At 57.4% G+C, this 22881-nt stretch overlaps 1 protein-coding gene across 4 annotated transcripts in view; it reads right to left on the bottom strand.

Moving 5' to 3' along the window:
- The window catches only part of Adamts2 (ADAM metallopeptidase with thrombospondin type 1 motif 2), a 187995-nt gene that overhangs the window by 104878 nt on the left and 60236 nt on the right, over positions 1–22881 (bottom strand). For all 4 annotated transcript variants that reach the window (XM_063230484.1, XM_063230483.1, XM_063230485.1 and 1 more), the window contains one exon: positions 10478–10637. In XM_063230484.1, the coding sequence (XP_063086554.1) occupies positions 10478–10637 (160 nt within the window). The remainder of the gene's footprint in view (positions 1–10477; positions 10638–22881) is intronic.

Genomic DNA, 22881 nt, shown 5'->3' with positions numbered 1-22881 from the left:
GCCCCACCCCACACTCCGCTGCAGACAGAAGCTCCTCCCCGAGTTACGCTGCAGAGCGGCCTGAGGACTCACATGCCCTTGCTGGGCTTCGGCCTCTGTGTTCTCTGTGGAGCTCCTGGCCCTGGCACTCAGAAGTGTCCCAAGGACGGCTGACCATGAGGCGGGTCTGAGACACAGAAATCAGCAGCCCTGAGCTGTAGGCCTGTTCCTCCTGGCCCCATACAAGAATCCAGCAGCCTGGCTTCCTCTGTTTACTATCAGCGAAGTGGGCACAGCAGTGGCACCAAGCAACCCCGAGGGTTCATCATGAGGATCTGTGGGACACGTGCCATGGCACCAGTGGAGCTGAGCTGTAGTTCCTCTTGTCCTCCTCCCCCACTGCTCTCACACAAGACAGTTTTAATGGGCCTCAGTGTCCCCAGCTGCTTCACAGCTGCGGCACAGATTTAAATGACCCTCATGCAAGCTCTTAATAAATGCGCTCATCCAGGAGCCACTGCTCGAGTGCTGAGGGGTGTTGTAGTCAGGGGTTGTGCTGAGAACAATTAGAATCAGGGCACAGAATTTATAATATTACTTATGATAGTCACCCAGAATTAAACACAAAAAAGTACAGGAAATGTGTCCACAACACTAAAGACATAGAATATTCAGCCAAGGGCCTGGATCCCACAGCAATGTCCTGCGTGAGTCCAGATGAAAACCTAGAGCCCATGACAATGCCTCCCACGACTCCACGTGGAGATCCAGAGCCCACGAGAACTCATGCCAGTCTGTTTTATGGATCTGCACCAGGAAGGCCCAAAGATCAGCAGTGGAAGCTAGAAAGTCCATGCCAGCGGGGTGAAGGAGCTGTGCTGGTAGGTTGAGGGCTCTACACTGCAGCCGAGAAGTCATACTCACGACAAAGACCAGGGCTGTCCTGAAAAGCACCACAGCCATCCTCAGCGACACAGAGGACCCAGGCTCCTCCGACGATAAGAACAGTTGAGTACGTGCCAGGAAGCCAGCACCAGGAATGTGTCCTGGAGATTAAACAGCACACACCTTCCCCTCCAGAGCCAGGAAGCAATGCTCGATGTAAGGACCAGAGCTCCCCCAAAGTGAACCACAGCCACTCTCACCAACAAGGTCCCAAGCTCCTCCGATGACAGTGGTCAGACACTGGGGAAGCTAGTCACGACAAGCTCCTCCAGCAGCTCAAACAGCAACACTCAGAGAAACCCACACGCCTAGCTCTTCTTCTCCGCGTCTCTATTTATGCTGGCAACTTTCCCCAGGTGGGCCATCTACACTCAGCACCATGCTGATTTAATTCAGCTGGTGTTAAGTTGAGCACCAGTTTTCAATCCATATCAGAAAAGTGGGCCACAGAAAAGTGGGCTTTGTGCAGTGCACGCTGACAAAGCTGGAAAGGAAAAGGGCCTGCAGCTGGGGCAGCGTGTATCAGATATGACAGGAAGTCAGTGTCCAACACAGACAAACGGCTCAGCCCCATCTCCAGGGTAGGACCCCAGGAGAGAACTAACCCGGCAGAAGAATCTAACCTGGAGGAGACCCGTACAGTCTTCACCCACAGAGTGGAGCATTCTTCCTCCTCGGCCACTGAGAGCCACAGATTAAAGCGAAAAAGTGGCACTGGGTGAGTGCACTATTTTACGGCCGAGGCCCTGTGCGGCAAGGATGTGGGAAACCGGGGTGTCAGTGGGAACTGGCCTGGCTCTGCCGAGCGTCGTGCTCCTTCAGTGTTCGGGTTCCACATTTCTCTGTCATTCAGCAAGCACTGCTCAGAGCCAGGGCTGCAGGGTGCACAGGAACGGAGCCCAAGGCCAGCTGCCTGCGTGTCCCCAAGCCCAGATTCCAAGAGAGGTGGCACTGGGGGCGAGGAGCACGCAGCCACTGTGTAGTAGGCATCTGTCATCACAGGCACGGACAGCGAGCATGTGGCCTGTCCTGCACACACTCCACCCAGCGGCAGGCTGGGAAGATGCATGCACATCCCCCAGACCCTAGCTCCGCACTATTCCCAGGAGCCTGAAAGGGCAAGGCCTCCGACCCCCAGGGCAGGAGCAGCTGCGGCAAACCCAGGTGGAGCCCCGCCTCACCTCCGCCAGGAGCCCACCATCCACATCTTCTCTCCGGAAAATGGCTTTTTCCAGCCAGCGTGGCACGGACAGTGGGAGGGCGTAGCAGCAGGACGGAGGCACAGGGCCTCTTCGGCTTCTCCACAGGGGCCCGTGGAGATAACCCAGCCTCAGGGCTTCTGCACCTGCTGCTCACTCCGCCTGAATACGCTTCCCGGCACTGGTCGCCCCTTCCAGCTGAACCAGAGTCCGCTCTCCTGCTGCCCTGGTCCCCATCCACCTGTGAGGATGGGACTTCCCCTGCTCACCGTGTCCCCCTGCTGCCCGGAGCTCGGGAGAGGGGCTCCCTCTGACTGGTCCACTGCTGCATCCCAGGACGCCCACACAGTGCACACTCAGTGAGAATGCAGACTAAATGGACGAATGAGAATGGCAGTGCTGAGGGGTCTTTCAGTGCAGCAGAGCCCTTCCTGAGAGCTGCAGCTGTTTTGCTATTATCCCTCCTGAGATCTCAGAGCAGGGTTGTGTGAGGTATCACTGAGCCCTACATGACACCCAAGCACTTGGCCCTTCCCAGCTCAGCTTTTCCCCTCCGCACAAGCCAAGCTCCCAGGCCATGTGCCCCACCAGGTCCTGGTCCAGCTATTTGCAAATTCTGTTCCATCTCACAAACCCGAAGCTGAGTGTGCACAGGTGTGCATCAAGGTGTGTACCCTCAGGCTGCACGTTTCCTGAAGCTTTACCCTATATTGATTACCTTTCTGTTACTATGACAAAATACCTGACCACAGTGAACTTAAAAGGAAGAAAGGTTTATTGTTAATCATGGTTTCAGGGTTTTCTGCCCACAGTGGCACAGTCTGTTTCTTTGCACCTGTGATGGCCCAGAACACCATGGTGGGAACACATGACAGAGGAGGCCTGCTCAGGCCATGGAGACCAGGAAGTGAAAGACAGGAAGAAGAAGGGGTGGGGCCCCAATAGTCCCTTTGAGGCCACACCCCGAGTGACCTCACTTCTTCCCACTAGGCCCAACTCTTAAAGGTCCCACCACTTCCCAAAGCACCACAGGCTGGAGATGAACCCTTTAATGTAGTCTTCAGGGCACTTATCCAAATCATAGCACCCCACAACCAAGTCCTGGCCAAAGGGCCAAGTCAGGAGCTCTGGCAGAGGCGTCCCCAACTCAAGAATGCAGCCCACATCCCACAGCTGCATGACAGGCAGCAGCGGTGGAGCCAGAGGAAGCCCTGCTCTCCCTGAGCTGACACAGGAGGGGAGATGCCACGGGCAGAGGCGTGCAGGGTGTGGGGTGTCTTGAGGTCAAAGCTGCCTGGAGGAGACAGCGGAGCTGAGCTGAATGGCGGCATGTGTCAGGCAGGGGGCGCACGGCCCATAGCCCCCGGGCTGCTATGACCTCCCGAGGCTGGGTCTGGGACAGACTCCATGCTCCTCCCCTTCCGTGTCTCTGGGCTGCCCCAGCTCGGGTTCAAGACAGAGGATGAGACTAACAGAGAGACAAAGACGCCCGTGGTGGGAGGAGGCGAGAGCCAGACACCAGCGTTTCCACCTAATTGCGTGAACTTTTCCGGCTAGAGTTCCTCCAGGGCCAAGTGTACAGCACTGCTTGGGATTAATTTCAAAGAGAAATGGGTCAAGGAAAATTGGAAATTTTTATAGAAAACACTTCAGCCTGGAGCTGGCTAAAGGTGTCTGCCATTCTGCCGAGAATTCCGAGAGGAAATGGGGCCTGTGGCCGGAGGGCTCTGCTGGTACGAGCTGGCAGAGAGGACTCCACAGCCAGGGTGTGAGCCGGGCCTGTCCACACCACTAGTGGGGAAGAGCTCTCGCTGCAGCCCCCATCCAGGTCCCGCACCACACAGAACACCTGGTCTTGTGAGGGGAGCCCACCCAGCCCTGAGGGGTCCTGTCCCCTGCAGGCGGGCGGGCTTGTAAGCCGGAAGCACAAATGCCCCAGATGTGTGCAGATGTGCACAGTTGTCCGGAGACAGCATCCCCCCAGGAGCTGGCGTCCCCTGGGCTGGGGACACGCAAGGAGCAGGCCTGCGGGGGCCCCGCCAAAGCAGCGGCCAGCGCTACTGCTGCTCATTAAGTTCCAGACACACCTGCGGCCGACCGCTGACCAGCTGTGCGCTGTCTGGAAGCAGCCGTGATTATGTCACCACCAGAAGAGCTCTTCGGGGGTCCCTCGAAACACAGATGCCAGGGAAAGAGAAAAGCGTCCATCTATTGTGGCTGTGAGCAGAGAGGGGGCGGGAGACCGGAACCGACACAAACACCCCTGGGATCACAGTGGCGCAGCCCTGCAGCCAGGAGCAGGCTCCACGCTAGGGGAGGAAGGGTGCGCCAACTCCAACAGTGCCTGGAATGCTGTACCCATTTAGAGACAGGGAAACTGAGTCTGAGAGGGTTGGGGACGTGGTCCAGGGCCCCACAGTCAGCAGTGGAGCCACTAGGGTGGGGGCACTCAAGCCACATACACACCAGCCCTGCACGGCACGGAAGCCCCTCCGAGGCACAGCCTCAGGAGCTTGGCTCCCTACACCTCAGCTGGGACCATGGCCAGGCAGGAACCGAGACTGCCACCAACCACCCAGAACTCTTGGGGCTGCTTTCCTGTTGTCCCACCCAACGCAGATCCCAGAGGCAGAGATGGGGCGGCAGGCCTGACGGGGCAGCCAAACCACGCTGGACTGACACTGGGAGCCTGCCAGCAGTAGTTGGGACAGACCAGTCACAGACTGCAGTGGACACACAGTGACACCTCATTCTGTCTCCCCCTGAATGAGGTGAGCCCCAAGCCTAAGCCTGGCTGCAAGCACGGCTCCAGGAGCTGCCTGTGTGTGGGGCTCCCCAGCTGTAGATTCCAGACTTAGGGGGGCTACGCAGGCCAGGCCGGGGAGCCGGGCCCCTCTGGCTTGCACAGCCCAGTGTTCTCCACAAGTCTGACCCCAGACACCTCTGTGCCTCTGAGAATGTGCAGCTCCGACTTTCCCAGCGCCAACCCCCGCCCACCCTTCCCCGCGCGGGGCCACGTCAGCACCCTGGCATCTCCACAGCCATCCGGAGGCTGCACGACAGGAGCACAGTGGCCCCTGCCAGGATGCGCTAGGCTGGGAAACGCCTCCGGGCGCTGAGCCAGCCGGCTCCGGTTTCACAATCAGTGCTTCTCCCAGTTCCTCGGGCCCGGCTACAGGCGCAGTGTGGCGGAAACCAGGAGGAGGAGCACGGTGGGCCGGCTATAGCAGCTGCTGCAGGGTGGCTTGGCAGGGCACAGAGCCAGCGCGGCAGGGAGCCCAGGGTCACCAGGGCAGGCCGGGGACAGCAGCACCTGGGTTAGAGACCCACAGAGAAGTCCCCTCGAGGGGACGCCAGCCAGGCCCGAGGATCAGGCTGTGAGTCTGGGCCAAGGTCTGAGCTCTGTCCATCCTATCCCAGGACCCAACCTGTCACTGAGCCAGGCCACTGCTAGTCATGGCTCCCAGGGGATCCACATCCCACTCTCCAGACCCCGTGAGTGGGCAAAGGAGACAGCAGACATGACTCACTTCGGGACCCTGAAACAGGGACAGCCCCGGTTACCCGACTGGACCCCAAGCAATCCCACATGTTTTCAGCAGGGGAAGGTGCAGGGCACTTGGCTAGAGAAGAAGAGGTCATGGGACCCCAGGGGAGCGGCCCGAAAGGGTGCACTGTGAGCCTGGCAGTTGGCAGCCTCGGGGAGTGGGGCAAGGCCAGGAATCGGATGCTCTCTGGAGGAGGCAACCCTGTGGATGTCCTGAGAGGCCCCCAGACACCACCAAGGACTCCTGGCTCTGAAACTGGGGGAAACAAACCATGCTGCCTAAGCTACTAAGTGTGTGGCACCCATCACTGTGGCCATAGTAGCTAAGACGACAGTGGCTGCAGGGAAATACCTTCCTATTGCCCTGTCTAAGCCCCGTCCTCTCGCCTCTCCTCCCATTCCGCTCTGGTTAGCCCTCCCCCATACCCCAAATCCGCTGCATCACTGAGGCCTGGTATCTGCCTGCCACTGGTCAGGACAGGGCTCCTTTCCCTGCAGCCTCCTGCGACCAAGGCTGGCTGGCCAGAGCACACAGCCCTCACTCAGTGCTTGCACACCCTTCTGATAGCTGCCCGCTGCCCACAGGACACTGTCCAGGGCCCAGGTCATTCGAGGCTGTGGCCTCACACAGCCCAGCAGCAGGCAGTGCTGCCCTCAGTGCTCCCCCCCGCAGGTCCACACGAGCTCCCCAGCAGCCTGGAGGACTCCTGTATCAGGCTCAGGGCAACTCGGCAGGGTGAGGAGCGGGCTGGGAGGGGCCGGGGCCTGGCTGTGGCCGCTGGGCGGAGACGCTCACAGCAGCTGCCAGCTGCACCGGCCACGTGGAGCAGCTGCTCTGATCGCCTCCCCGGCAGGCGGCCCTGGCAGCAGCCACAGGGCAGAGGCTCCTTGGGAGGACACCGGGGCCTGACAGCAGCGGGCAGAGGCTTGGCACTGGTGCTTCTGAGGCCACGTGGGGCAGCCAAGGTCACTGGCTTGGGGCTGACATCCCTTCCCTCAGGTAGGGGCAGTATGCTCGGCTCCAGGGCACAGCAACCTGCAGATGGGAACCACCCACCCCTCCTCGACCCCAAGGTGTGTTGGGGTCCCCAGAGGGCAACCCTAGAGCAGGGCAGAGCTGCTTCTGCCCTTTGTCTCAGAGCAAGGCCAACAGATATGTGCGTGCTCCATCAGCTCCAGATGGTACTTTTCACAAACTGGAAGCCACACTTTCACGTCAGGGCGGTTCACGTAACAATTATGATATCTGAATTCTCCTGGCTGTAAGATACCGAGCTTCCCCAGACCGATTTCTACCAGGCCAAGGGCAGGGGGATCCAACAAAGGGCTCTGCCTCAGAGGGGGCCTCTGCTCTGCCAGGTGCCCGAGGTGAGCCCAGGGCCGGGGACTCCGTGCGGCCTCATTCATGCTGCTGTTCTCATTTTCACACAAATGTTTTCTCTGTCATCTATGTTTAGAATAAAGCCAGACCCACGGGTGGATGCAGTTAATTTTCCCTTTTCTGTGCTGCCAGCCTCACAGGTACTGATGGCCGCACCCTGTAGCTCTCTCTTGAGATGGCGAGGCCCTCGGCAGATGCCTGGCACTTGACCTGGGCAGCTTTGCAGAATTTCAACTGGTCCCTCAAAGGAAGAAACAGCCAGACCAGAAGGCCAGCAGTGGGGACCGGCTTCTCCAACACACAGTCTTGGGATCAGCCCAGCCCCTGGTGATTCATCCTTTCTGGCCAGCGGGCAGGGCCTGGCGAGACTGAGGCTGGTGCTCCCCCTCACGGCCCCCCAGGGGCCTCACAGACCTGTGCACCATTCACTAGGTGGCCAGCCGCCCCAGGAAGGACAGTTCCTGCCACTGGCTGCACAGGACCCTTGAAGACACACTCTGCTTCCTATAACCTGGGGCCGGCACCCTCTGTGGGAAACAAGCACCTGGCAGAAGAGATGAGATTAAGGATCCTGAGATGGATTATCCGGATTCGCATCCATAGATGCAACCTCGAGTTCCACGTGTGCCTGCCACAGTGACACCAGCAGCTGTTGTCCTTCTGGGAGGCAGCAGCAACGGGCGTGGTCGTCTGATCCTGAACTTTCAGTATTCAAACCCCCAAAACTAAACACAGCTCTTCTCTGTATGCAGTCAGCCTTTCTCAGGTATTTGCGATAGAAAAAAACCCACAGTCTCCTCGTGTCTGTGTCCATTCCACACTGTATAGCAAAATACCTGAGGGATGGTACGTTATCAGTTGAGAGTTTCATGGGTCCACATGGCACAGCACTAGCATCTCAGACACAGGCGCACAGCAGCAAGGGCGAGGGCCTCGTGCTGGAGACACACACAGGGCGTTCCCGCTTTATAACCCACAGCCTGCTTTCATGAGGACGGACTCACTCTTGTGAGTCCCACCAGCTCCGTAAAACCACAGCTGATCCACTCGTGGAGGTAGAGCCCATGACCATGGCACCTCTCCCAGGTTCCACCGCTTCACCACCGCCCTGGCCCCGGGGAACGGGGCTCCAGCACAGAACGCCTGGGGAATAAACCATGCCCAAGCCACAGCGTCTCCCCTCTGCATGCACGCACACTAACACACATGGTACCTCCCCTCCATGTGCACACACGCACGTGCACACACAATTTGCTCTGAGGCCCTCAGACTCTGTGCCCAGCAACCCATGTCCTCTGCTCTGCTGGCCACAGAACATGGCTTTTGTGCATCACCAGACTGCCACTTTGATCCCGGATGGCTGAGACCGATGGGAGCTGAGCCGTCTGAGGTCACCCTGGGCCCTCAGCCCAGCTCCAACATAAACTGTTTCTGGACCCCTGCCAGCCAGGGAATGAGCCGACCTCAGCCCTGGCCGTGTGGGAACAGTTTGGCACACCCAGAGAAAGTGAACTCCCCGAAAACCCAACTCCCTCACGCAAGTCAGGCTGACACTGGGCAGGAACGTCAAAGAGAGGTCTAAGCTGCAGACCCTGAGCCTGTGCCCTGCGACCATGGCCCCAGGCCTGGACCCACACCCACAGCCTGGACGGTCAGTGATGGTCTATGCAGCCAGGACAGGAGTCTCAGGCTCAGCCGTGGCCAAGGCCACCTCCCGCCATGGCCCACGACCAGCCCCACCACCACACCCTTCAGCCTCACCCCGACCTGACCGCTGGCCTCACCCAGACTTTTCTAAGGCCAGTGGTTTCTGGACTTCTTCTGAGTTTGAAATTCCTTTCCTGTGTTCTCTGTTTCAACTTCTCATTAAAGATAGGTGGACGAGGGTTGTGAGGTGGAGAGGATCCAACAGAAGATGCCAAAACACCAGCAGAAGTCAGAAAGTAAGGTTAGGCCAACGAGGCCACGGGGGAAGGGCTGCCATGCTCAGGAAGATAAGAGCCCTGTGGAATTCAAGGCCAGAGACTCAGCCACAGGCACCTGGCCAGGTCCACGCTGCAGGCCCCGCCTTGCACTGCTGGAGCCACCCAGAACCTTCCAGCAGGGGCCAGCCCACGCACGAGTATCAAGCCTGAAGCGTGACATGGCCAGGCCCTGAGCTGCCTGAGAGGGAGGCATTTCCAAGCCCGTCCAAAGCTGGGAGAAGGGAGAGGTCGGAGGCCCAGGCTTGCAAGGGCTGTGCTGGGGAGGGGGCCTGAGCCCAGGTCTGAGGGCGGGCCCTGCCCCATTTTCACTCTTGCCCACCATGGCTGTCACACATGTGCACACACACAGAAAGCCCCAGGTTAGGGGAGGCAGCAGGCGCTGAGGCCAAGCAGGTTGTGCCCAGCAGCCCCGCTGCTGGCAACCACAGAAGACGACGATTCATTACCAGGCAAGCGGGGCCCGCCAGAAGTATTGATCGGCTCCACAGCGCGCTGGGCTACCTGACGGAACAATTCCTTTGCAAAGTTATTTGACACGGCCTCTTGAAATTAGAATGAGCCCTGCCAGGCTGCACCCAATTGATCTGTCAGTCGGGAGATCTAAATTAATGAGCCAGGGCCGCTCTGCGGGAGGCGTGTGAGGCAGTAAATCATGGTGCAAGGCTCAGGAGTGCTCACTCCTGGGAGCGAGGGCCCCAGGGCCAACTGCTGGGCTGTCACCACCCACAGCAGCCTTCAGCAGCCAGATAGCAGGGCAAGAGGCCGAGGGCTCCAGCCTGGGTAAGGTGGCCTCGTCCACACAGTTGGGCCCTGGGAACAATGGCTGTTGCAGGACCACAGCAGACCCTGGCCTGGGCCTCACCATAGTCCGGAATCAGAGACTGCAGGGAGGTTTGGGACACCATGGTGAGGACACAGGCAGAAGCCAATCACCCTGGTCACCTGCAGTTACCTTCACATTCCTGGGCCCAAAGTACACGCTCATGTGAAATTAAGAGAAAATCCCACAAATGTATAGAGGCTCCTCAGGCACTGGCAGCAACCCAGGGTCTTTCTGGGGCTCATCCCATGGGGAATCTAGAAAGAGCCCTCAATCAGGCTGCACTGTCATGGGGCAACACAGGCAGCAGGAGGGGTGTGGGGTGCAGGCCTGGGCTGGGCTGGCCCTGCCCTCCTACATGTGTTGGTCCTCAGGAAGAACCTCTGCTTCTTTCGTGAGGGCCCCAGGCCTGCACGCACTGGGTGCCGAAGCTGTTTCCTGCCTGTGTGCACCCAGAATGGGGGTGCCAGCCCCAAGCCCCAGCACTCCACTGTGCCATGGCCGGGCTGCACTCTGCCTATTATTGGGCCCGAGGAGGGGTGTCTCTGCCCCCCAGGATGTTCCCCTGGGAATCAGGGACCCAGTGTTTCCCATGCAGCCTGATGGCTGCAGCAGCCTTACCTGTCTCCAGGGCCTGCGGGGCTCCGGGAAGAGGGGCCTTGGGCGTAGGCGGCCGCCGATACACGACGTGCACTCGGCCCTGCTCAGCCTCCTGCGCCGCCAGCCCCTGCTCCAGGGGCTCGATGAAGAACTCCTCCTCCTCCATCCGGATCAGACCGGCCTGCAGAGGCAAAGGAGAGAGGTTCACACTCTCAGTACACAACAGACCGAAGAGGAGGAGCAGCGGGGAGCCAGAGAAGGGCAGTGCTTTCCCCTCGAGAGTCCTGCCCAGCCCCACTGGCCTCGACTGCAGCCCTAGTGGGCTAGAGGGCATGGGCTGGTGTCCCTCCTCTGCTCAGACACCACTTTTAGAGGCCAGGCCACTGTCACTCCAAACCTGCACCTCAACTGTCCTTCCAGAAACACCAGTGCACTCGTGATACCAACATGGCAAGGGCAACCTGACTCAGTCCCTGGCAAGGGACTCCAGGGCAGCTGCAGACCTGTCCATGGCCCTAGCATGACACCAAGCATGATCCCATACTGGCCAAGGGCCACTCCAACTCCAGCAGCCCAAAACTCAAGACAAAGGTAGAGAACGTCAGCCAGGAGCCAAAGCCAGCCACAGACATATTCAATTTGGGCCAAACAATACTTACAAAACTGAGCCCGACACTCAAACTGAAGAAATGTCCTGTTTTAAAAAGGCAATTCCAATGTAGGCTCTGATCAAAGAGGGTAGCACTCCGCCAACAGTGGACACCTTGGACAGACATGGACATGTAACTGGCCACAGTCCCACTGTACCCCATTGCCGGTCTCTAGCCACCCCCAGCACAAGACCAGACTCTACAGGAAGCATCCTGCTGCCTCTCTGAAGACCAGACGGCCCTTCCTGTTACTCTCGGGATCAGGCAGCCCTGTCCTACAGCATTCAAGGTGCAGCTGCCTCCATCTTCCCAGTCCTTACGCAAGTCACAGGGAACAGCTGACCTGCCAGGCCTTTAGCTGGGCACCTCGACCCCACCTCTTGCCCCAGCCAGCTGGTAAACCCCTACCCTCCTTTTAACGCCTGCTCAGGTCCTCTCAACTCCCCTCCGCCGTGAGCACAGGGTACCACTTTCCTGGACCATCCGCCATCCTTTAGTCCACCACCCCACGGCGCCCTCTCCTGCTTCAATTTTTGGTGCACTATCCGTAACCCAAAGGTCTCCTGTTGGGGGCTCACACAGAGTCCAACCTGAAGGTGCATCTCCATTACCAACCATTGTGGGATTTTAAAAGCTCAAACTCAGACTTAAGAACCAGAAGGCCCAGGAATTTAGTACAGTGGCACAGTGCCTGCCTGGCAGGCATGAGGTCCTGAGTTCAATTCCCAGTACAAAAAAAAAAAGAATAAGAAGACTCCACAAGGAAAGACTCCCAGATTCTCTCAGAAAGTGGGACACCTGGCTTAGCTGGCACCGGCTGGGGTCCCCGTTTGATGTGGGGTATGTACTGGGCATGCAGTCCCAGGTCACCATCTGGATGTCAGGAAACCACACCCTCAAAACAACCCCCTGGCCTCTGCCACACCATCATCTCAGCCGGGAGGACAGTGTGGAGGACAGGCTGCCCTCCTCCCTGACCTTGGGCTGCCTGTCTGGTTCCAGCTTGCAGTCCTCAGGGACAAAGAGGAGGTGACACTGCCATGCTGACCTCTGCCACGAGAGGCGAGCCTGGCATGGGTGCCATTCCCTGGTGCACTCAGCCATGGGTACTATGGGGCAGGCCTGGTGTCAGGCAGTAATGTGGACGGCCCACCAGCAGAGGCTCTGCGGCCAGCAGCTGGACCAGTGGAAACACAGAGGGACAAAGGACAGACTCGAGAACAGGAAAGGTGGTGGAGGACGCTGGTGCCTGCCTGGCCCTTTGCACTGGCCAGACGAGCGGCCAGGAGAGCTGGTGCTCCAACCAGAGAGAACCACAGCTCTGAAGGCCCACAGCTCAGGCCCCGGCTGCGGACCACCCTGAGATGGTGCCTGAGCACGAAGGGTGAGATGAGGAGTGGCAGAGCACTGGACAGTGGGTGTCCAGGTGAGGACATGGACAGGAGACAGAGCCCAGGGCAGGACACACCTCAGGGTGGCTCTCCTGGGGGGCAACAGCTGGATCTGGAGCTACAGAACAGGTGTCCTGGAGGGCCATGCGAGGGAACCGGGAAGCAGAACTCAGGTCAGGACTTGGGGCACAGCTGCCTCAGGGCTCCCGGGTCTGTGGCTGGCTGAGGAAACAGCCCCCCAGATTCTCCAGGTCCACAGTGCTGCCCCCATGCACAGCAGTTTATGTGGTAAAGACGGACTTCGCAGATGTGACCGTGTCAAAGGCTCCACAGCTACCTGTCCTGAAGACCAGGATGAGTCCGGATGCAAGCACACGGTGGAGGCAATGTGACCAGAGACAGAAACTGGAATGATGTGGCCACAAGCCAAGGGACACTGACAGCCACAGAAACTGAAAGAAGCCAGCAAAAGGCGTTGCCCCAGAAGCTCCCAAGGAACTGCCCTGAAAATGCCCCGATTTCAGCCAGATCATGCTGATTTCAGATTTTCAGAAAATGAATGTCTGTCCTTTTAAGCAATTTGTTACAACAGCCACAGGAAACAAATACAGGTTCCCCAGCAGGGAGCAGGGGGAGGGGAGGCCGTTCATTCTCTGGGAGACACAGGAAGAGCAGGAGGAGGGGGACGCACAACGATATGCAGGGCACGCGGCAGGGAGGAGGCCCGGAAGGGCAGCAGGGACAAGCAGGACAAGGCCGTGGATGCTGAGAGGGCAGGGAGCCCCGGTGGGAGCCCCGAGGCCCCACGTCTGACTCATCACTGGCTCCAGGGTGCTGCCAGCCCTGGCTCCGTCAGCAAATGCTCGAAGTCTGAGTGCCAGGCTGGCCCGAGAGCTCAGGGACACGTCCTCCGAGAGACGTGTGATGAAGGGCCAGTGGTGGTTCCAGTCCCCTGCATGTCAGTGGAACATGCAGCACACTGTCACGGACATTCCTGGTGTGCGTGGCTTTAGGAAGACCAATGTCTCCAACCCACTTATTAATAGAACTCAAAAAAGTGTGGGAATGAAGTCAGCCAGGCGGTAGCAAGTGAAGTCCAAGAGCCCAGGCTCCCAGCGTGCTTTCTGGCCAGCGGGTGACCTCAGCCTCAGTCCTCTGTGGAGACAGCGGTCCCTTCCACCCCGTCACCTCACACACACCCCAGACACACTCGGAGCCAGGCACGCCGTTCGGTGCCTCGTAGCTCACCTGACCCAACCCAGCCCGCTGCTTTCCAAATGAGGAAACTGAGGCCCAGTGAGGGAGGAGGCTTGCCCAGGGTGTCTGGGAAGGGCTGGGGCCAGACTGGACCTTCTAGCACAAAGAGGGATGAACTGTGCCTCAGGGAGGCTCCTCTTCCAGAAGACCCCAACATAGCAGGGCAGATGGCTCTGGTGATACATACCCTGGTGACCCTGGCGGGACCCCGGAGAAGCTGGCCAGCTGACAGGGGAACTGGGTCTGCTGACGATGCCATGCTCAGGAAGCCAGGCAGAGGCAATGCCTGTGGGGGCTCTCTCAGGCGACCCCTTGAGGGGCTCTAAAGCCCACGGAGGCAGCAGTGAGGCTGGTAAGCCAGGTTTTCGCACACCGGAAGCCTCTAGGAGGCGGCGTCCTCAGATGAGAGTTTTGACATATTCCTTGCCAGAATTAACCCATCCCGTTGAGCACTGTGAAACCCACACATGTCCATCATGCTGATGATCTGGGGCCTGGCTATGGTGAGGTCAGTGGATGGCCACCCCCAAGGCCAACAGGGACCACTCCAAATCAACATGGCCATCACCTAGTCAAATGCCTGGCCAGCATCTGAGGACCAGCAGTGAGCATCCCCGAGTCAAGCCACAACCAGCGAGAGACCACTGCCCCCAGCCAACAGATGACCAAGCTGAAACCATCACTAATTACCCGAGGCACCACCAACTTCCTCCACAGGCCACCAGTCTGAAGAACACTGGGGGTGGGGCTCTCCACAAAATGGGGTTCATTAATAAAGTGCCTCATTTTCAAACATTTTAGTGTGTACTCCAAGAGCAACCCTTGCGAAGAACAGCAGAAGAAAGCTGACAGGAAAACAAGGCACAGAACATGAGCTACATTTTGCTGAGTTTTTCCCAGGACTTTGATTCCCTGCTGCCCGTGGCAAGTGCCCCTGTACTTTTTTATTTTTTTTTTTTCTTTTTCCTTTTTATCAGTACCAGGGATCGAACTCACAACTGCCTGCTTACAATGCAGGCACTTATGCCGCTGAGCTAAATCCCCAGCCCTGTGCCCCTGTTCTTATATGTGATCTTTATTAATAAGAATCAGCATCTGCTCCCAATCTGATAACACTAAAGAAATCTCTCAAGTGTCCCGACCCGAGAAGTGCTCAGCTGGGAGCCTGCCGCGCTGTCGCTCCCCATGTCTCCCATGTCCGTCCGGCCTGTGTCTCGCACAAGGCATGGTACCCTGCCCCTTCTGCAAGTCCATGACCGCTGTGCCCACCTGTCTCCCCTTGGGATGGAGAGACGCTCCCGGGAAGGCTTGGTCCACGCCTCACGTGCCACACAGGAGCCCAGAGCCTGGCATCCCGCCAGCACGCTGAGGCTTGGATGACTTGTGAAGTGGCCCCCACTTCCTTCTCCTGTGCCTGCTCTTTGCTGCTTGATTTATGGTGAAACAGTCACTAGAAATTGAAACTAAAGTTAAAAAATTTTTAAGGATCCACAGGACCAACAGCCGCATGCTGTTCCTCTGGATCTTAAAGCATTCAGGACACGGACGCCGCACAGTCGGGTCTCATGGGAAACAGAAGTCAGTGGCTGCTCCTCCTCCCTGTGTGCACAGCCCCGCAGCCAGGCCTGTCCGCAGCCTTGTCGTCTGCACAGCCCCTGGCACAGACCGGCAGGTGTTTGTCAAGGCTCCTGTGGGAACAACAAGGATAGCAAAAGCCAGGCATGGACACAGACGTGATCCCACCACTCAGACGGCAGGAGGATCACAAGTTCAGCCTGCACAACCCAAGACCCTAGACAATAATAAAGCACTGAACAGAGCTCAATGACAGTGGCCCCAGCATAAGGAAAAAGCAAGGCAGAGGCTGACCCGACAGACGGAACCAGACTTCCGCAAAGGGCGGGATGGTGTGCATCGGTGTGTACACACCTGGCTTGCACATCCATGGGATGGCCCGAAATGCTGGCCCTGCTGAGATTCCCGGCCGAGAACTACACACCCAGGAGAGCCATGTCCCGTCTCTCCCCTCAGACAATGACCTGGGAGACTCAGCAGGACGAGGGGCAGGGACCACCAGCCTCCCCCCAGAGATGGCCCGGTCTCACAGTGGCGCCACTGAGAGTGCTGTACAAGTGACACGGCCCGCCTGGGGACACTGTCAGTGACCGGGCACAGCAGGGCCATCCAGGGGCTCCCCAGGAAGGGAAGCGGCCGGGCGCTGAGGTTGCACCACAGCTGAACAGGGACTGAGGCAGTGTGGCTCTTTCTCAGAGCAGCGCCCTGGAGGACATCCGAGTACAGATCTCCACTGTGCCAGGAGTGGTGCCGTCACCAGAGTGGCTGGCCATCGGCAGGCCAGCGCCCGTGCCTACATCTGGGCTGCTCTGGTTCTGCGCCTTCTGGAGCACCCCCTTCTGGAAGGGCCTGATGTGCCTTGCAGCAGAGCCCTACCTGCCTGGCCCTCTTAGCATTTGGGGTGGACACATAGGGGCCTCCCTCCCCTCAAGCAGGGCTCTGTCCTCTGGCCAGAGATGGGGCCTCTAGAGTTGCCTTAAGTGTGGAGACCATGGACAGGGCTGTCCCTGAGTGCCATGGTACCCCAAAGTCTCTGCCTGTCAGGCCCTGCCCCGGCTGGGGCCTGTGAATCCCTGATTCCCAAATGTCCCTCTTTTGGCCTAAACCTACCAGAGTCAGTTTCTGAGCCTGATGCTAACGGTCACACGCACCCAGGGCCAAGTACAGAGCCCAGCTGGTGGCCAGGCTGGACCCTGCTCTGACAGGCAGGCTGGAGGGACAGAGAACACTGGACAGTGGGTGTGGGTCCCTCCTGTCCCCACCACACCTCATCCCCCTTCTGCAGAATGAGGAGTGGGGCTGGGCGACCTGTGAACTGGGTGCCCCCTCCTTGCTATCTTCAGTAATCCTGACAGCACTATGCAAAGCTCTGAGAGAGAGCTGGAGACATGCAGACCCGAATCCCAAGCCTGCTCCTCCCTGATCACCACCTCTGTCTGTGGGATAAAGGCCAAGAGAGGCCTCCTCCTTGGCCTCCAGCTTCCTCTGTGCCTCAGTGCTGCCCACTGCCCCTCTCAGGAACATCCGCACCTCTGCTCCTCCTTCCCAAGGGATCTGGGGTCATACAGGGGCCCCAGCCTTAGGGCCACCCAGGGGCCAGGTGTTATGCACGGGTTTTCAAACACGGTGAGCTCTCTAACGCTCTAACAGCAGATGCCCCGTGGGCAGAGAGCACACGGGCTCAGACTGCGAGGTCACAGGCCCAGGCGCCCAGGGGGCTCACAGGGGCACGCCTAGTGGAGCCCCCAAGGGAGGCCATGAGGATCACCAGTCCAGCACTCTCTTCAATGACAGTCTGATTTCTGCCTCAGCCCAGTTTTATTAAATTTCAACCAGACACTTTGTCTGTTAAGACGGCACACGAATTTTGATCCCTTCTGGTTATGAAAAAGATTGGGAAGCGTTAGAGAGCTGTTAAAGATCCATCAGCCCCAAATGAGACTCCACTTGGCATAAGAGAGAATTGAAAATGTACCTGAAAGGAGAAGAGAAATCCCGCTGTCAGATTCATTTTTAGAATATACACCAGTTTTATGTGCCGTAACGCACATGCTACCGATCCACTCATTTAGAAGGTACAAGGCAAGTGTACAACTCACCACCACCAACCTTGGAACACATCGTTCTCACCCCCAAAAGACCCCCATCCGCCTTGGCAGTCAGCCCACTTCTCTTCCCTCCTCCCCTCCCGGTAACCATGAGTCCACCTCTGTCTCTATGAGCTGCCTGCCCCAGGCCATTTCCAGGCCGTGCAGGAGGCCTCGGTTCCTCCTCCTCCTCAGCAAGGCTGCAGCCCTAGCAGGGGTGAGGTAGCATCTCGTGACGTTTTTATTTGCATGTCTTCATGTGGTTTTTTGGCCGCTGGTTTATCTCCTTTGCAAAATGTCTCCTGGCATCCCTTGTCCATTGTAAACGCAGCAGTTCTCCTCTCACCGAGGGGAGTCCCTCGGCAGGCGCAGGATTCACAGATGAGTTCCTCATTCGGTGGGCTGTTGCTCCCTTTCTTGATGATGCCCTCCAAAGTCATGAGATCTTCTTGAAGGCCAGTTCATCTATTTTTTATCACTTGTGCTTCTGACGCTGTATCTAACACTGCCTAAACCAAAGTAACGAAGGCTCATTCCTCCCTTTAAAAAGATTTTTATAAAATGCTTCAGCTCTTGCACTGTGTATACGGTGGAAGGAAGAGATCCAGTTCTTTTGCAGGCAGATACCCAGTTGTACAGATGCCACTGGTGAAAAGACTGGCTTTTCTCCCACTGAATTATCTTAGCATTTTTGTCAAAAGTCAATGTGAAAAGATATTTTTCACAGTTCTGTTCCACTGCTCCTGGTCTACCCTTCTGCCAGTACCACACCATCTTGGTCACCATAGCTTTGCAGTATGTTTTAAAGCCACAAAGCAAGAATCCTCCAACTTTTCCCCTCTTTTTCAAGATTGTTTCAGGTCTTCTGGACCCTTTGTATTTCCCTATGAATTTTGGGATTAGTTTGTCAGTGTCTGCCAAGAAGCCAGCCTGGATTTTGAAGGGATTTAATGCCTGCCGATCTGCGTGTGGTACACAGTAGTACACCTGTGAGGCCAGCCTTAGGCCTGGAAGAAAACATTGCATCAGAAAATAAATACAGACCCGAGACAAGACTGTCCTCTGCCAGCTGACCAGCCAGGCCACCCCAAGCACGGGTCTCAGGAAACGGGGAGGCAGAAGGAGTGGGTCTCACTCTAGCTGCTGCAAAGTCCCCCGAGCACCTCAGCGTCACCTCACTGGGTGGCCCCACTCAGCTGCCATTCTGTGCAGCTCAGACTCAATTTCAGGACGGAACTGACTTTGCCATGGTTGGAAACCACAGACTTAGAGCACGTGGTCAACCTTCATCTTGGTTCCATTGTGCGAATCAGGACTTCCAACCATTTACCTCTGGAAAAGAAAGCTACACAACCTGAACTATGTGCGATTCGTTTACCAAGTTAGGGTGAGCAATCCCACAAAAATCCCACAAGAGAAAGTGTACAGGAAGGCAGAAAGTTATAGTTTAACAGTGTTGCCTTGCTAATCTTCCATGAATAGATTAACAGGGATAAGTCTCTAAAGCCAATCAATATGACTTCAAGGATATCTGAAGTTGGCAAAGCCACAAGTAAAACTAATACATACTTCCACATTCCTGAAGACAGACTGCACAGGAAAACAGCACCAAAAAGAAAATCCCACGTGCATCTAATCCTTAAATTAGATGATGAGGCAAGAAAAATATACCCGCTATCACAATAAATGTAAATGGTCAGGGTGATTCTAACACTCCGTGTGCTGAAAACACTTCTCCTAAATTTCTAAGTTCTGCTAGGCCCAAGGGTTTTGCAGATTTCTCACTACTCAGGGAACAAACATGTCTGTCACAGACCAGTGACTGAAGGAGGCAGGCTCCAGCACGTGCCCCAGGGGTAAAGTCTTAATCTCCCCGGGCCTAACATCAGTAGAACCTCAAAACGAGGCATGTGCCCTCCAAGTTCCCCCTTAGACCCCGCACCAACTGCACCCTTGGGTAATGGGGGTCTCTCTGAACCTCCATCGTTTCATAAAACGAGGTTTCATGAAACACTGGAGAATGAGGTTCACAGTAAGATTTACACAGCTGTGGAGGGCTGAACGAGCTCCTGCACTGGACGTTAGGCCCAGGGCCTGGGAAAATTGTCCGTTATCACCATCACTGTTATTGTGATGCCATGCGAGTTGCCTACAACCATGTGACAGAGTCGGTGATACGGTTTGGGTGAGTTTTGCAATTCTCTGTATGCTCTGAAATTTTTACAAGGATATGCATCAATACATTTTGTTTGAACAAAGGAGCAGAGGGCAAAGGGGGTGTACCAGGCAGGGACAGGAAAAGAAGAGAAAAAATGGGGGACTGGCCAAGCGGGTCTCCCACTAAATCAGGTGACATTCAAGTGACTCCCATGGGTGTGGCCTGGACAGCCTGTGAGAGGCCAGTGTCCAGCACTGGGCCTCTGTAGCGAGATTCCCCCACCCAAGGATCCTGAGCTCACAGGCACGGGGAGATTACAGGAAGTGGAGCTGGCTGGCTGCCCCAGGCCAGGACAGAGGGGTCAGTGGGCCAGGCTCAGACCCTGGGACTAGGACAGGCCTGCCCATCCATCACGAGAGCCGACATGCTTCCCTGCCGGATGCTCCAGCTGACGTCCCCCAGGTCTCACTTGGCATGAGGACCACGTCGGGGAATGTCCTCAGCCGCACATTAACATTCACATCAATAACGGGCGGCCGCCACCAAAGAAGAAAAATGACTCCCATGTGGGGCATTCACCAAGCTAGAGAGCAGGGTCTTTCTTTCTGAGCTACCGCATCTCACCAGCTGGACCACGGCAGACCATAGCCTGGAAAGGGGAGGTAGAGGAGGGCTCAGAAAGTGAGGTCAAAGTCCCTGTCCCTGCTAGGCTGGCTAACACCTCGGTACCTGTCCTCAGCCAGTCTCCATCCCTCTGCCCCTCTGCCCTTCTGCCCTGTCCCTCTGCTGCCAGGCCCTGGAGGCCAGCAGGTCTGAGCTCCTGGCCCCAGCCTGCTCAGTTAGGTCCTGCATATTCTGGTCAAGGAGATGGGGGTGGCAGAGGCCCTTGCCTGTTCCCTAGATGTATGGGTTTATTTGGGAGGGGGTACCAAGGAAGATTTAGAGGAGGCCAATCACCCCCAAAACCAACATCCCTGGTGGCAGGGAACCAGGCCAAGGCACATGGGCCCCCTATATCCACAGGCCCCCAGGCCCTACAGCTGTCGCCAGCCTCACTATCCAGGACCCCCTGGAGCCCCACTGTGAGGAGCAAGTGAAACCTGCCGCCCGGCCGTGAGGCCCAGCTCCAGTAGCCACTCTGGCGCACCTGTATCGGGTGCTAGGGCTGCCATAACCAAGTACCCCAGGCTAGGCTCAGCCGACAGCAGTGGTCACTTGCTGTTCTGGAGACCGGAACTCACCCTTCCTTTCAACCCAGCAGTTTTGCCCTGAACCTGCATTTGAGGTCAGATGTGGGCTGGCAGCCTTCATCCTGTGCAGAGCCTGGTAAAGGCTTCAGAGGTAGTCAGGCCTCCTGCCAAGGGGCTCCCCATATGCTCACAGCGCCCCAGGATTTTCTGGGCGGGCCTACGGTTGTGGGAAGACAGGACTCACAACTCTAGAGAGAATCCTGTAATCTGGGGCAGTGATGCTCCTCGGGAGGCTCTGGAAGACTGAGGAGGCCGTGCTCTGCTTCCCACAACACGCACTGCCCCTCCAGGGGCCTCCGGATGGTTGGGGACAAGTGCTGACCCAGGGTCCAGTGTCCGGGTGGCAATGAATCGGTGTTTGGAGGGCAGGGGACCTGCAGCCTCACCTCCAACCTGGACTTTCTTAAAGCACGTGTAGTGAGGGCGTGGCCAGGGCAGGGAGCAGGCAGTCACAGCACCTGGGCAGTGCGCTGAGAGAGGAGAGCAAACACCTCAATTCTGGTGGGGACGGTGCAGGTGAGCGACAGTCTGCTGCCCCTGTGCAGGGCGGGCTCGGCTGTTCCTTACCACAGGCCTCCCTGGAGGAGATGCTGACTCTCGGAGGAACTGTGCCTCCATGCCCACGTCATGGGGTGCCCAGGCCTGGAAGTTTCCTCAGACAAAGGACTGTGGCTTTCGTCTGCTCCTGGGGACTGTGGCCACTCTATGGGCCACATGCGCCCCTCCAGGCCGTTGGGCCTGACACACAATAGCCTGACTTTGGTTTCCTCCAGGTCTGGCTTCTTTCCCTGTTCCCATCTCTGGGGCCCACTGAGGTATCCGGGGCAGGCTGACCGCCGACCGTCCTCTGCCCGCCTGCCCAGCTGCCACTCCTGGGTGGACAACCCTGCCAGGGCCCAAGGCTGTCTGCTGCCCCTTCCTGTCCAGATTTCCCCAAACAAAAATCAGGCCACACCATCTGATGAAGGATTTCGTCTGGTTTATTCTGGGAAGAAGTGGGTCTCTCAGGGCCAGGTGGCCTGGGCTGGGGCCAGGCTGCCCTGCAGGCCGTTACGCACAGTCTGTCATGTGTTCTCCTGGGCTGGCAGGCCACGGCCCCGTCACCAGCAAGTCTTCCCTGTGACATTGGGAGGTTTGTTCACTCCTGAGTGAGGACGGCAGCCCATGTCCCTCCTCAGGTCATCAGAGCCCAGCCAAGGACCCTGAGAAACCACAGCGCTACACCTGCACAAAGGCAGGCTCGGTATCCCCCACCCCCACCCCTAATGGGCACCCACTGGGTCAGGTGCCACACAGGGACCTGGCATCCTGGGAGGGCATGACAGGTCCAGGGAATGACGGGCAGTATCAGGAAGATGACCAGTGGCCCCTCCACTCTATGCCCGGCCCCAGGCAGTATGGCACCTGGACACAACTCAGTTCCACCAAGCAGCAGTGCCCAGCCTGGACCTTCATGGCCTCCCCTGGACACCGCACGGGGAAGCAGCTGCACCCAGGCCAGTGGCGGCCATGCTGTGCTGGGCCCTTTCCGGAGGGCTTGGCTTACCTCAGTATGCCTGGCTTAGACAGCACAACCTCTGAAGCCACAGGAAGCCACCCCCTGGCTGCAGAGAACACGCACCATCCAATTGGAAGGGCAATGGGTTCTAACCCACGGGATTAAAGAAACACCCTTGAGTTTACAGTGGTATAAGCAAGTGAGCAATAAATAAATGCAAGAGAAGCTGGAGAAATGCCAAAGATAGCAGATAACCACCACAAACAGCGTGGCAAGAACGGGGGCAGGCAAGCCTCATCCGGGTGCCACAGTGAGCGGGCAAAGGTGCCATGAAAGGGGAATGCCTGTGTTGCCAGAGCAGCTCCCCAGAGGAGCGGGTCAGTCACAAAGAAAAACATTCAAGACCCCCAGTCCAGGGTTTCTCTTTCTAGGGTTTCAGTTACCTGCTGTCTTAGTTACTTTATGCTCGTCGCTAAGACAAAATACCTGAAGACCAAGTTGGGAAAGGAAAGGTTTATTTCTTACAGTTTTGGAGGTTTTTTGGAGCCAACTCAGTTGG

Source organism: Cavia porcellus, unplaced genomic scaffold (genome assembly GCF_034190915.1).
Source record: "Cavia porcellus strain 051 isolate PalLab524CR breed Dunkin Hartley unplaced genomic scaffold, mCavPor4.1 scaffold_19, whole genome shotgun sequence".
Classification (NCBI taxonomy): Eukaryota; Metazoa; Chordata; class Mammalia; order Rodentia; family Caviidae; genus Cavia; species Cavia porcellus.
Note: the sequence above shows the minus strand (reverse complement) of the source record. Positions and strands in the feature narration are given on the sequence as shown.